At 45.0% G+C, this 13,623-nt stretch overlaps 1 protein-coding gene across 2 annotated transcripts in view; it reads left to right on the top strand.

Moving 5' to 3' along the window:
• SLC6A5 (solute carrier family 6 member 5) overlaps positions 1–13,623 on the top strand; it is a 53,548-nt gene that overhangs the window by 28,937 nt on the left and 10,988 nt on the right. For both annotated transcript variants that reach the window (XM_079104074.1, XM_079104075.1), the window contains exons 10-14: positions 418–542; positions 5,216–5,328; positions 6,067–6,198; positions 7,123–7,222; positions 13,448–13,548. In XM_079104074.1, coding sequence (XP_078960200.1) covers positions 418–542; positions 5,216–5,328; positions 6,067–6,198; positions 7,123–7,222; positions 13,448–13,548 — 571 coding nt within the window. The remainder of the gene's footprint in view (positions 1–417; positions 543–5,215; positions 5,329–6,066; positions 6,199–7,122; positions 7,223–13,447; positions 13,549–13,623) is intronic.

Raw genomic sequence — 13,623 nt, 5'->3', positions numbered from 1 at the left:
AATTTCAGCAGGTGCAAAGGGGCAGGGAGTGTATTTTACAAGTGCAGAAACAGCCTGAGGCAGAAATGAATAGGAATGAGTGGGATAAGGGTGTTTGGAGAGACCTGGTAAGTGGGATTGGGAGATGTTCAAGATTAAGGTGCCAGAACATTCAGTGTCTGGTGAGGGTTCACCAGGGCATTGAGACATGGTCTTTGGAGTTGAGAGTGAGCCCTCCCTCACCAGACACTGAATCTTCTGGCACCTTGAAAAAAATGGAGTTGGTTAGGTCAGTAACTGGGCCCTCCTCCTTTATGCACACATGTACACACATACACATGTGCACGCAAACACACAAATGGTATGCACTTGTCCTTCCCCTGTCCCTTCCTACTCACAAAGTTCACTTAATGGCAAACTCTGGTCTCTCCCTTCCAGGGACACTCTAATTGTAACCTGCACCAACAGTGCCACAAGCATCTTTGCTGGCTTCGTCATCTTCTCTGTTATTGGTTTCATGGCCAATGAACGCAAAGTCAACATTGAGAACGTGGCGGACCAAGGTACAAGGCATTTGTCCTTTGCTAAGGCAGGGAGGTTCCAGGGTCACCTGGCTTTCTGGAACAGGCGCAGGGTGGGGAGCGCAAGCAGCATGAGCCCACAGCAGCGTGAGAGCTGGCCTGTCTCCAACCAGAGAGATTGCTTTAAAAGCCTCATTTCCCTTCTCCATCTTTCCCTTGCTTCCTCTTACTGGCGCCCCAGCCTTAGTGAGTAAGGTCTATACCTGTTATACCTGTTAGGTATGAGTAGAGGACTCATTAAGCAAATCAGTGCCCCTGGAGCTGATGTGGGCACAGCCTGCCGCAGGATGACATTCCTCTCAGAGGGCCGTGTGGAAACCGGGCATGAAGACTTAATGAGCACTGGCTTCAGAGGAGCCTTTTCCTTACAAAGCACTTTCCCGATTGTTAGGTCAAATGTGTTCTCAAGGCCTTCTGCTTAGTTAGCAATGCAGACCTGCTATTTTATTTTCCCCCGTGAGTGGAAAGGTTGGATGATGGTGGCTGTTGGGAGGGGGGCCTGTGGAATAATTGTTCTCTCTACCGGAGTGATGCTCATATTAATGGCTAACATTTATATGGTGCTTTCAAGTTTACAGCTTTCACTTTTATCTTATTTAATCCATATTTCTAGAATAGCATTTACAGAGAGAGCATTTAAGATTTTTATTTAACTCTTTGTTTCCACCCACTCTGGCTCTATAAAGGGTTTGGGTATTTAGAAGGTTTTGGGAATTGAGGGATTTCATTGTGGTCATTGCTTGTCACTATGGTCTTACTCTCTAATCAGGCACTTGCGGGGTGTCTTGGTGTGTGGGGGCTGTGCTACGTACCGAGGGGCATGTTGCTAGGCCCCAGGCCACCCAGGAGTGAACCTGTGCCAAGCCTGTCTGGCAGTCATCTTTCTGAAAGGACCTCACTGCTGTTCTCAGATAATGGCTCAGATGTCAGTGCAGGAGAGAGGGAAACTCTAGAAATGTCACTTTTTTGGTGGGCTGACCAGTTTCTTCTGGTTCTTCCAGGATAATTAATTATGGCTTTAATTTGTGCTGACAGGGCCTCAAAGAGTTAAAGAGCAGCTATATTGCTCTGTTCCGGGGCTGTACTTGCTCTCCCTGGAGAGAGTGTGAAACCCGGAGGGATGTCTGGTTCTGCAGCAGTGCACTAAATTAGAGGGGCCCTGGGAGCTCAGCAAATGCTTTTTCCTGGTTGAGAATTCGCGAACTCCCTGTGAGGCAGGGAGAGGAGGTGAGAAGGCTCTGTCCTCAGGAGTGTCTGAGCCACCCCCAGCTGTCCTATGACCTCATTTCCTCCCAGCAGAGTTGCTGAAGCAGATGCATGTGCCCCACTTTCTAGCAGATCTGAGACATCTTGCTATTTTTTTGTGACATTACTGAGCTTGTTGGGAACAAATGGCCAAACTGCCAGAAATAGTGATTCTTGAGATGCGGGCCACATAAGTTAACTGTTCTGAGCTCTTTCCTGACCTCAGAAAGGAATCTGGGGTGGAAATGTGGCTCAAATAGAATTTTTCTTATCCTCTGTGTGATCAGCAGCAGACAGTTGCATGTGTTTCTGGAATTTCCTTTCCAGTATTTTTCAGTATTCCTTGGATTTAGCAGGGAGAAGGGCATGTCTAGAAGGTTCTAGTCTGTGGCATTAATACTTTCTCTTTGGCACAGGACAGCAGGTCTCCTTCCTTATAGGAGAGGAAGAAGTGGCCCATGGGACTGCCCCCCAGGCCCCTTAGGGAAGCTATTTCTGCTTATCTGAACTTGCATATATTCTTATGTGTACTTTACAAGCTTATTTCCTCTGGTTTCAAGAAGGATCTGCAGAATCCAGGTCAGGTACTTGGGATCAGACTTGCATTGAATCCCACCCATGTTGTAATATGAAGGATTATTAGCATATAGACATTCAGGATATTTTTGCTGAACCAACATTGGTAACTCAGTATTCGTCTTTAGTCAAAAACAGGTTCTCCTTATTGACCGAACACTGTTCTGGTTCATTTACTACTCCCTTCTAAGGGAGGCATTTCTGTCAAAATTATGACCCCAAATCTTGACCACATCAGAATTTGGGGTGGGGGGTGGGGGTGGCATTGGTGATGATACCAAAATGTCCTCTACCTATATGACAGGTAGAGGGAAGGGAAGCATGCTCTTCTCAGGGGTCTACTGCAGAAATGAACACTACAGGGAAGACTGCCGTTTGAGAGTCATCTCCTGTGCATCTGCATCGCTGCTTGTGGGACAGTGATTCACTTTCAGAGACAAACCTGAAGCCCTACAAAGATGCTTATCCAAGAGCAGAAAGACTGGGTTAGAATCGAGTAGACAAAGACAAATGTGCTCTTTTTATTTAGAATTCCCAAGTATTGATTGGCAACTCCCAATAAACCAGGCTTCACATGTCCTAGTAGTTCAGAGACACTGCTGATCAAATGAAACACCTTCAAGACGGATTCCACCTGCATCCAACCACACATACATCCCCTGCATCTCAACCCTCTGCCCCCAGGCACAGGGTCCAGGTGATGTGTCCTCAGAGAACTCATCCATTTGAGATAAGTGTCACAGCTGAGTGACTACCCAAGCTGTGCTGCAGGTCTCCATGTATTGCTCTGACCAGAGACCCAAGGTTTGTCTTCGGTGGTGCTCTGCAATAAGCGAGACTCTCACTATGGCATTTCCATAGGCACTGTCCCCAGAAAGTTGCTGAGATGCAGAATTCTATCCATCCCCTGTGATGGGAAGAGTAATAAAGGTCTAGGTGTAAACATGTGCATTCCTGCTATGTCCAGGCATGTTCTAAGCCCTTTGCATGTTGACAAATTTCATTCTCACAAAACACTATGAGGGTAGGGACTATTATTATCTCCATTGCTAGAGAAAGAAACTCAGGTTTGTCCAGAGGTTAAACATGGTCCAGTGGTACTGTGGCTATTAGGAAACAATATTATTTGCTAGATTATTCCACTCCCCAGGTACCATGGATAAATGAAGTTTGCTCTAATATAGCTTGAAAAAAGTGCCTTCATTTGAGTCCTTTAGGGAGACAGCTGAAATTGAATCAGGCTGATATTTTGAAATCAACCCTCTGGAAAGTGTAACACCCCAAAGGGTTGAATCCTGTTTAAGTGTCCTGCTGAGGTTTTCTGGCAGTGACCATTTAAGACCTTCTTGTCAGCTTTGTGGGCCTGACTATCGTCAGCATTGTGCTGGCCTCCTTGTTCTGCATATGAGACCTATTTTGAGCTGTAGTTTAGTAGACTTTTCTTTGATGATTCACATAGGGAGCCTTTGGAGTCTGGCTCTATAGTTTGTTCAATAAATGCATAAAGCAGGGGTATTTTAGGCATTTGAAGCTTCATATTTCAAATGCCCTGAGGCCCTCGCCAACTAACAACCTGATAAATTTCAGTTTTAAAAAAATATCATTATGCTTGAGTAATAAAAACTGCAGGTGCTGGGGTTTCTGGTTTCCAGACATGGACTGGCTGTGGGTTATCCCAACACTGGTGTTCACTCGTTTGTGCCCACATCATTTAGCTTTCTGCTTACAAAGAAAGTCACACCTGCCATGTCTTTAGGCACTTTTGGTTATGATGATCTTCCCAGAGAGACCATGAGGCAGCAGGGGCTGGCCGATGAACTTTACAGTAACTGAGAAAACTATAAGTTGGACAGCTCCCCACCAGAGCAGCCTGTGGGATTCTTAGGAAGACCTGAATCAGAACCTCTAATTACCAAGTTCATGACATCATCCTCATAATAAAAGCTAATATTCTGTGAACTTTGATGATATGCAGGGCACCATGCTCAGTGTATCACCTGCATTTTAAAATTTGTTCTTCATAACAACATTGCTGATTAATTAAGGTACTATTGTTATTCCCATTTTACAGATGGGTCAATTAAAGGCTTGCAGAAATTAAGTGACTATCCTAGGGTTGCATAGCTGGTAAGTGGTAGAGTCTAGATGTGAATCAGGTCTGCCTGACCTTTGGAGACTAAACTCAACCCACACCATGCTTCATTGTCCCTCTTCTCAAGGAATTACTGGTGGGCCAACTTAGCCCCATCTTTACCAAGTAGGGCAAGATGGTGGTGGACAGATTCATGTTTTATGTGAGTGGCTTCTCTTGGAGAACTGAATAGGAGGGAGTATAGCTAAAGGGGGAGATATATCATTCTGTTGACGTCCTAGCCTTTGGAGCAGGGATCTCGACCTCAGCACCGCTGACATTGGGGTTGGGCAATCCTATGTTGGTGGGAGACTGTCCTGGGCATTGAAGGATATCTAGTCATATCCCAGGCTGTACCCACTAGATGCTAGCAGCCATACCACACCACCTCAGTTGTGAGAATCAGGACTGTCTCTAGACATTGCCAAATATCCCTTGGGGGGCACAATATCATCCCTGATTGAGAACCACTGTTCTAGAGGGTAATTATGCTCAATAAAACATAATAATCCAATAAAATGTAGTTTTTGGTGTTATTTACGTGGAATACAGTCTGGTCTAATGGGTGGAGATGAGTACAAAATAAAAACAGTGGACTCAGCACGTAATGAGGAGGATTCAGGATCTGTCAGTGGTGAGGAGGCTCTGGGAAGAGGGACTTGGATCTGGGCTGGCCTGAAATCAGCTGTCTCGTTGCCTGCAGGACCAGGCATCGCATTCGTGGTTTACCCGGAAGCCTTAACCAGGCTGCCCCTCTCTCCGTTCTGGGCCATCATCTTTTTCCTGATGCTCCTCACTCTTGGACTTGACACTATGGTGAGCCCCTTTCCCTCCCCACCCTTTCCCAGGTTCCTTCTGAAGAACCCCTTTCCTGGGTCCTGGGGTGAGCCTGCAGCAAAGAGGTAGCCTTAGCCCCTGAGGAATGTAGGGAAGGTGAGGTGTCTGTCAGGGCTCAGGATTTCTTGGCAGTTTTGGGTGCTCATTTCATTGGGCAGAGGAGTCATCCTCTCTCCTTCCTTCCCTCTCCTTGTTCTCCATGCCCAGTTTTAGCCTGCATACTTCCTGTCTTGGCATGATGTTGCTGAAGTAAATTCTGTGGGGCTAGGTAAAGGAGAATAATATGAAGTGAATTTTAGGGAAATTGCTATGGGGCTGAGAATACTACAAATCATGCTGACAGGTGCTCAAAGTTCAGTGGTTGGTGCAAAGAGGGTTTTTCCTCAAGTAGAAGATCAAATGTAAGGTAACTAGAGGAGAGGAATTTACATCTCATGAATACAAAACGTAGCTTAAAATGTCCTGATGAATGAATATGAGTGTATTCTCCGGGGGCTGGAAGTACATTTTCTAAAGCTCATATCCTGCTTGAATTCCCCCAGCTGGCCTCGTGAGCTGGGCTCGTATAAGGTCTTTCAGACCCATCAAAAGAATGCCATCCTAAAAACCAAACCTAACCCAAAATACAGACTCCCTGGTGAGACATTCAGTGGGCTTCTGGGGTCCTTCTGAGTGGGACAGTTTGACTCAGATGCCCATTTCTTGACACTGCCCCAGTTTGCCACCATCGAGACCATAGTGACCTCCATCTCGGATGAGTTCCCCAAGTACCTGCGCACACACAAGCCAGTCTTCACCCTGGGCTGCTGCGTTTGTTTCTTCATCATGGGCTTTCCTATGATCACCCAGGTAAGAGGCCTGCTGGGCACAGGCCTGGGGCGGCACAGGTGACTCTTTTCCTTTACCCTTAACTCTCAGGACTCAGAACTATAGCCGAATCACTGCCATTTTCACATAAAGGGCACCAGTCCATTAGGAATTCTGACTGCAGAGGGAAATATGCCGTTTTGGCTACTGGTGATGCTTCTGGCATGTTCGTAATTAAGATGTAGCCTTCTTGAGCCAACAAGGCAGGTGTGTCCTACTTAAGATGGAAAACTTAAAAAAATTCAAGTTTTAATTTACCAACCAGATATATTTCCAAGATATTACTCATCACATATGAAAGTCTACAGTGACTTGAGCTTCCTCCAGTCCTGAGTATCTTGGTAAATTGAACATTAGCTTCCTTCCTATATATACTGCTCCTGCTGTTTCTGTGACCTTGAGTAAGTCACTAATCTGGGCCTTAGTTTATCTATAAAATGATGGATTGAAATGAGATGGTCTCTAAGCCTCATTGATTATAGGGCTACTCAAAAAGTGAGGAAGAGATATATGGGGTTGTCTGAGGACTACCCAGAGGTATCCAAAGACCATATGAAGGTCAGTTGAATGCAGATACCCAAATGGAAGTGACCATGGACTGCTTAAAGCAGAAAGGACACTCTCCAGCAGCTTTCATATATACATCTCAGATGTTGACCTTTGCTTTTGGAAATAAGGTGTTAAAATACGTTTTTGGTGCTTGCTCTATTGATTAATTCAGAGTCTGTCAAGGGGCTGCTTTGCTAACTGGCAAGGGCTCCAGTTTACAACTTGACCAGGTGTAGGTGACTGCCCTTGAGAGGAGGGGAGATGCTTTGACTCCTGTTTGTACCTGACTCTCCTCAGGATGGAGACAGAGCCCAGCTCCAAGGCCCATTTGATGTTGGATTTCCTCTCTCCCCTTAGGGTGGGATTTACATGTTTCAGCTTGTGGACACGTATGCTGCCTCCTACGCCCTCGTCATCATTGCCATATTTGAGCTCGTTGGGATCTCCTATGTGTACGGTAAGGGAATCACTTGTCTGCTGTCCAGGTAGAACGTCAGTGTCTCTAAGGCATTCTTTGCAAGAAGATTTCCCATAGTTAACAAGACAATTAAAGATTTAATTGCACCTTTACATCCAAGCTTGTCAGGACCACTGTGGTTCAGATTTCATAGAGAAACAAAGAGTAGCTGATGGTGAAACTCATCTTTTGTGTCAGAAACTCCAGGGCCCTGCCTTTGGTTATGGTCTGACATGTGAACAGTTAATGCCTGTGGACAATGGTCAGGTGACAGAGGAGGAGGGCTACCTTGCAGGTGTGAAATTATTTCTTGGTCTTGCAGCTGCAGTGTGTGGAGGTGTGGGGTAACTCTGCATCTGGTCTCCGGATACAGTCATGAAAACACAAACCACTTGGCTCACAGATTCTTAGGAAATTATTAGCACCAGGAGAGCTTGTGCACAATATCTTAATCTCAGATTTTTCCAGGAATAAACTACCAGTTCCCTTATGATTTACTCATCCTACTATCACCATAGCAACCTGTATCCCATTATCAGTAGAGCTGTTATCAAGGACAACAGGAGTGGTGAGCTGTCAGATGCCATCTTTGTCCTTTGCATGAAGGTGCTTGTCTTTGGGGTTTCACCAGGGGGTCTTCTGGTCCCTGTGTGCACTGCCAGTCAGCACAAGGCAGCTCACAAATCACTGGGATTACAGGGTATGCCACCACACCTGACTCTGCAAGCACTTTTAATACCAAATATGTGAATTTGCAGAACAACCAACATTCCAACAACTAGTTTGTCTAATCATTCAATTCTGATATCACTCAATACAGATGCTGCATGTTTGGGGTTCACTCCTGTTTCTTTACTAACTTAAGGTGCCAGTTGCAAGACCCAGAATAACATTTACATTTATGATTCAAGGAACTATTGACTTCTTTGTTCCTGAAAGTCTGCTCAGAACTGTCCCTACATTAAAACATCCCTAATACAGATATGACCACCATAGCAAATATCAGAAAGGTGAAAATTTCCAGTTCAAACAATCTAACTGTATTTCAACCCCCAAAAGAGATAGTAACATACTCCGATCTAAAAGGTGATGCAGGCTGTCACTTGGACTGCAGGGTGTGAGTACCCTCAGATGCATTCTGTGGTGCCCAAAAGAAGAGGGGTCCAGACCAGAGGTACCTGCTTAGTTCCAAAAAAGCTCACTCTGACTGCCATGTGTCCTTGATATGAGCATCTTGCTTTAATGTAATCATTAGTCTCCCACTCAACAGGTGATCAATGGCATTTTGCTTTCCTGGAAAACTCTTTAAGGTGGAGGAGAATGGGTAGGAATCAAGATGTAGATAGGAGGGCTGGGGGTGTAGCTCAGTTGGTAGAATGCTTGCCTCCCAAGCACAAGGCCCCTGGGTTCAATCCACAGCATGGAGGGGGGCATGTAAACAGGAAACCTTGGTACCCTCGAAACAAGAAGATACTGAAGTCAGTTTTGAGTATTGGTTAAAGGGAATTTGTCTCAGACTAGATATGGTATCCCTAAAAGGAAGACTTTAGTTCCTGGCAAGAGGAGTGGGCAGGTCTGCCAACCACCCTGAGGAGATCAGAGACCAAGCTGCCAACATGTTTGGCTGAATAGACAGTCAGGACCCTGCAGTAATGCTGTGATTGAAGATCTGATGTCAGAGTGAGGGTGAAACTTCAAAGTGCTTTCTATCTGAGCAAAGAGTGGCAGAAGCCCAGTGCAATCCAGCACAGTGGATCTTAACTGTCTGCCCAGATACCAAAGGGCTTATCTTAGGCAAGGAGACGTCTCTGAGGTTCTGCTTTGGAAACTCAACCCCTGGTGGGTCCATATATTGACTGAAGTCACCAGATGGTCTTTAGATAAAGTCAGGAAAGCACTTCATTTGCGGTGCTGGCCCAAGTGCAGAGAGTTATCTCATTTACCTCCTCCTTTACCTGTTTCCTAACTGCTAATTGCCACAAAAAGTACATTTGCACAGTTCTCTCTTATAAAACAGGCCTGTGCAGTGTGGTTTAAAAGCATTGTTAAAATAGAAACCTTTTAGTGTTTCTGTTTTTAGAAGTTAAATGGCTTCTTTACCCACCTCTCATACAAATCTGGTAGTAGATATCTTGGTTTTGAAGGAATAAATAAATCCTGAGTCTTCAGTTCCTGGTTCATGATGGATTTACAGGAGACAGAAAATCCTGGGTCTCTAAGGGTGCTGATATTGGGTCAGCCTCAAGAATCAGGTTGACTCATGCTGGATTCAGGCTAGATTTGGATCTAGATGGAGTTTGAAGAAATAAAATTTCAGGAAGAAATAGTTGAATTAAACTAACAGTTGTTAGAGATGAAAGGAAAACCCTGCACAAATATGTAAATTGTATCCCCAAAGACAGTGCACTCTATTGAGATCATGAGGCCCCAGACCTCAAGGTTAGTGTGAGGCAGTTGAACACAAAACTGTGAAGAATGAGCATGAACCTGACCAATTTGGTGCATTGCCTTCTAGGCTGCAGAAATTTACAAATAAGCAAGTGAATTGCAGAGATTTGTGTTTTCTATAGTCTCTAGATTATAGATGATGTTTCTCAAGTGGTTGATATGTGGTGGGAGGAGTTTTCCAGTTTTATCATTAGACTCAAAGAGCTGATCCAAGTTCTTAGGTTAACACACCTCAAAGGCCAATCCCCAGGTGGGAGGTATCCAGGGTTAAAAGTGGAACTCCCCAAGTGTGGTGTAGGAGTGATCCTTCTAACTGGATTTTTACCAAAGGAGACTCACTTTGAAAAAGTGAGGTGCATGTTTCTTCGAGCCAGTGCAGGAGTGGCTGGAGGAACAAGGTGATTGAAGAGACCCCACTGAGGCATCCCACCTGCAGACAAACTAAAACAAAACAAATAAGCAAAAGAGCAAACAAAAGCTGCTCCCCCATGAACTCTGCAAATCCAAGCTTTGCTTTTTTTCTCCGTGGCTCTGCTACCTGAACACCATCTGTACTTGTGTTTCGGTTGAAGTGACACTGTATATACTTCCCACTCCAAAGTGTAGGGCCCCCAAGCTCTCTTTGCAGGGGTTCAGTATATATTAGGGCTGAGAGACTTCAGTCTGTTAATAACTGACACAGTGAATGTGTGAGTAAATAACCAAGTATTTATTAAGGTTTACTGTATATTCTGCGTACTCCCAGAAAAGGGAGCTAGGGAAGGGGTAGTTTCTTACATTCATGGAATTTGCTAACTAGTTACCAAGGCAGAGCAAACACACTTAGGACATTGAGAAGAAGGTCAGAGATAAGCTGAGCACCTGGCTGTGAGCCCTTTTAAGATCCGGAGATAAAGAAGAGCCTGTGTAGTCAGGAAAACCTTGAGAAGGTGGTGTTTCAGAGATAAACAATATAAAAACAAACTAACACTGAGACTTAGGAAGTGTTAAACTGAATTCCCTAACAAAGCAGGGAAATCCTAGTTAACAAAGAGGGCTTTGGCTTTCAGGGGTAGGGACTTCATATTAACTGTTAAAGGAATAATGTTGGGGTTTGCTTGTTGGGAGCTACACACAGGATGGAGACATAATTTCTGGGACCTAGCATAAAATGAAAATATGGAGGCTCTTGTTAAAAGTCATTTAAGAATTTTAAGGTGGTGGTGGGAGAGCATTAAGTGAGGGGAGCTGTGTCTTTTGGGGCCCTGTGAGTTGGCACAGCTCAAAGCCAGGAAGCTGCTCTGACTGCTTCCGGAAGACAGGAAGACTGCTTCCAGGTCAGGGGCAGGGGCATGACTTATCAGCACAAAAGCCCTAAGTTGCATAAGCACAGTGATTGGTCAGCTGACACAAGTCCTTGTCTACCCAGTCCAGGATTGATTGTCTGCATGGAGCTTGATGAGGTCTGGTTTTTGAGTCTCACATCTGTTTGTTGAGTCTAGAACAGTAGCATGAATTTACCTTTTTTTCTCCTCCTCCTTTTCTGCTCATTCAGACTGGTGATTGAGAAGTGCTGGTTCAGATTCCTTTGGGGCCCTCCTTGCTACCCTGTCCCTCTAGGCTCAGACAAATTTCTTGAACATGAACTCAAGTCTCCAAGAATAATTTGTTTATTGTAAGTTAGGTTTGGAAGGTAAGATGGACTTGGATTGGTGGAAAGCACAGAGCAGACAAGGGAAGTCATGTAAAAAGGTCTAAGGTGAAGATAGTCATGGACTCAATATGAGACTTGGTGGGGACTTGGGTATGAGTCAGGACATGTGAGGGATGGGGCTGAAGGGGTGGGAGAGCTTGACTTCGGAGTGGACACAGGGCAGGAGGGTTGCCCAGTAGCTCCCAGCTGGTACCCCTTGACTGCGTCTGCAAGGCCACTTACAAGTTGGCAGAACAGGCCACAATCACAGGACCTGGAGCTGACAGAGGCAGAGGCCAGGTCCCTTGTGTGAGGCCCAGGGAGGACAATGACTTCCAGGGTCTCCTGGGAGCCCGAACCTTTGCACCGACAGTCCTGGGATTGCTCCTCTGCATGGAACTGCCTCTTGCTGCAGACTGAGAACCCACCACCCATCCCTCTGGGGGGCCAGTTTTTCGTTCCCTCTGGGAAGACTGAGCATTTTAACCATGATCCCCTCTTCCAGGAGGACGATTCCAGTTATCCTCAGGTCGAACTTTGACCCTGTCATGTCAGTGTCCCCTTTCAAGTCACATATCACCATCTCTTAGGGATAGTTTTGTGGTGAAGAGCTTGGCAACAGGACTGGATCTTTCTTTGTCATCCTGCCTTCCCCATTTCTCTGTTATTTTCATTCAGATGAGACCTGATTTCAGTGTTTCGGTTTGCTTTTGAGAGCCTCAACTTTGCCTTCTGTTTCTTTGGTTCTCTCCCCTCACTTTAGCCCAGGGGTCACGTATCTTTAGGAGTTTGATAAAACACTAGAGGAAACAAAAAAGTGAACAAATCCAAAGTTGGCATGGCCCACTATTCAAAGCATTCAGTTATTACCTGTAGACTCCAAAAAGCAAAGAAGAGCCTCCTTATACCTTGGATTTACCTCTGGACAGGTCTTAACTTGGCTTAGTCTCCTTAATAAACCAAGGAAAGATCAGAAGGGAGGACTTTCATAAGGTCACATAGTGAGTTAGAGGCAGAACTGGAGTTCAAGTTTTAGGTCCTAACATACTGATTTCAAATCCTTTGGCTATATATCCAGTAGTAGGTCTGCTGGATATATGGTAACTCCTTTTTTAATTTTTTGAGAACCTCCAGAAGGTTTTCCATAATGGCTATACTAATTTATATCCCCATCAACAGTGTAGTAGGGTTCCTTGTTATCTACAAGAAGCACATATGCTGGATATACAGCTGGGTGAATTTTCAGAACTGCTAAAACACAAAGGAGCTTGAACTTGGGGGACCTTTAAGGTTCCTTTGGCATATTAATTCCACAGATCTGAGAAGACCCCACTTCTGATGAGCTCAGAAAATGATGCAGAAAACTGCTCAACTCTAAGACATGTTTGAATGGCCTTTCCTTTCAAGGAGTGGTTTAAAAGTCTTCCTAAACCAAAAGGGTGCAGGGTTGGTGTTGGGTGGGGCCAAAATAACAATCTCTTCTGCATTTTATTTTATGTAATTGCTGAGTGACCAAAAGGACAGCAGCCCTTTATTCCAACACAGTGGGTGATGCCCACTTGGAATTTATGTTGGGTCTTCCTGTCATGATCACCTTAAACAGGGCAAAGATAAATGGGCTCACTGTAGGAGTCTTCTTGGGAGAGTGGGAACGTGAAACCAGTGACTCTCTCTAAATCCCAGGGCTTTGATAATACACTCTGTTTATTGACCACAATCTTAATTGGTTTTGCCAGACTTGTCACTAAGCACATAAGGCCACCTCGCAAAACAACCTCTTGCACTTGAACATGCCAGGCTGTGGCAGTGTGAAGACACCTGGACTGGGCTGGAATTGAGCTTTTTAGATGTCATTGCAGGCTAACATTTTTGAACTTCACTGCAGAGAGTATGTGATATCTATTTAAATGTTCAATTTGCCCTAATCTTCCTGGCAGCGAGTCATTTGTCTGCTCTTTCCCTGCATAATAGGGGTCATGTTGACACCAGGCTGTGGCCATCCCGAGCCAATGGCGTTTGAGTAAGGAGCTTAAGTGCCTGCCCCCTGCTCTCTTCTTAGCCCCTGCCACTGCACCTCAGATTTGGTCTCTGCTTGTCTTTTGCAGGCTTGCAAAGATTCTGTGAAGATATAGAGATGATGATTGGATTCCAGCCCAACATTTTCTGGAAAGTCTGCTGGGCATTTGTAACCCCAACCATTTTAACTGTAAGGATTGCATGCTTTCTCATGCAGATAGTACCTTTCACGCACATATGTGATGTTTTACCTTTGAAAATATAT

This window comes from Sciurus vulgaris, assembly GCF_902686455.1.
Source record: "Sciurus vulgaris genome assembly, chromosome: 11".
NCBI lineage: Eukaryota > Metazoa > Chordata > Mammalia > Rodentia > Sciuridae > Sciurus > Sciurus vulgaris.
Note: the sequence above shows the minus strand (reverse complement) of the source record. Positions and strands in the feature narration are given on the sequence as shown.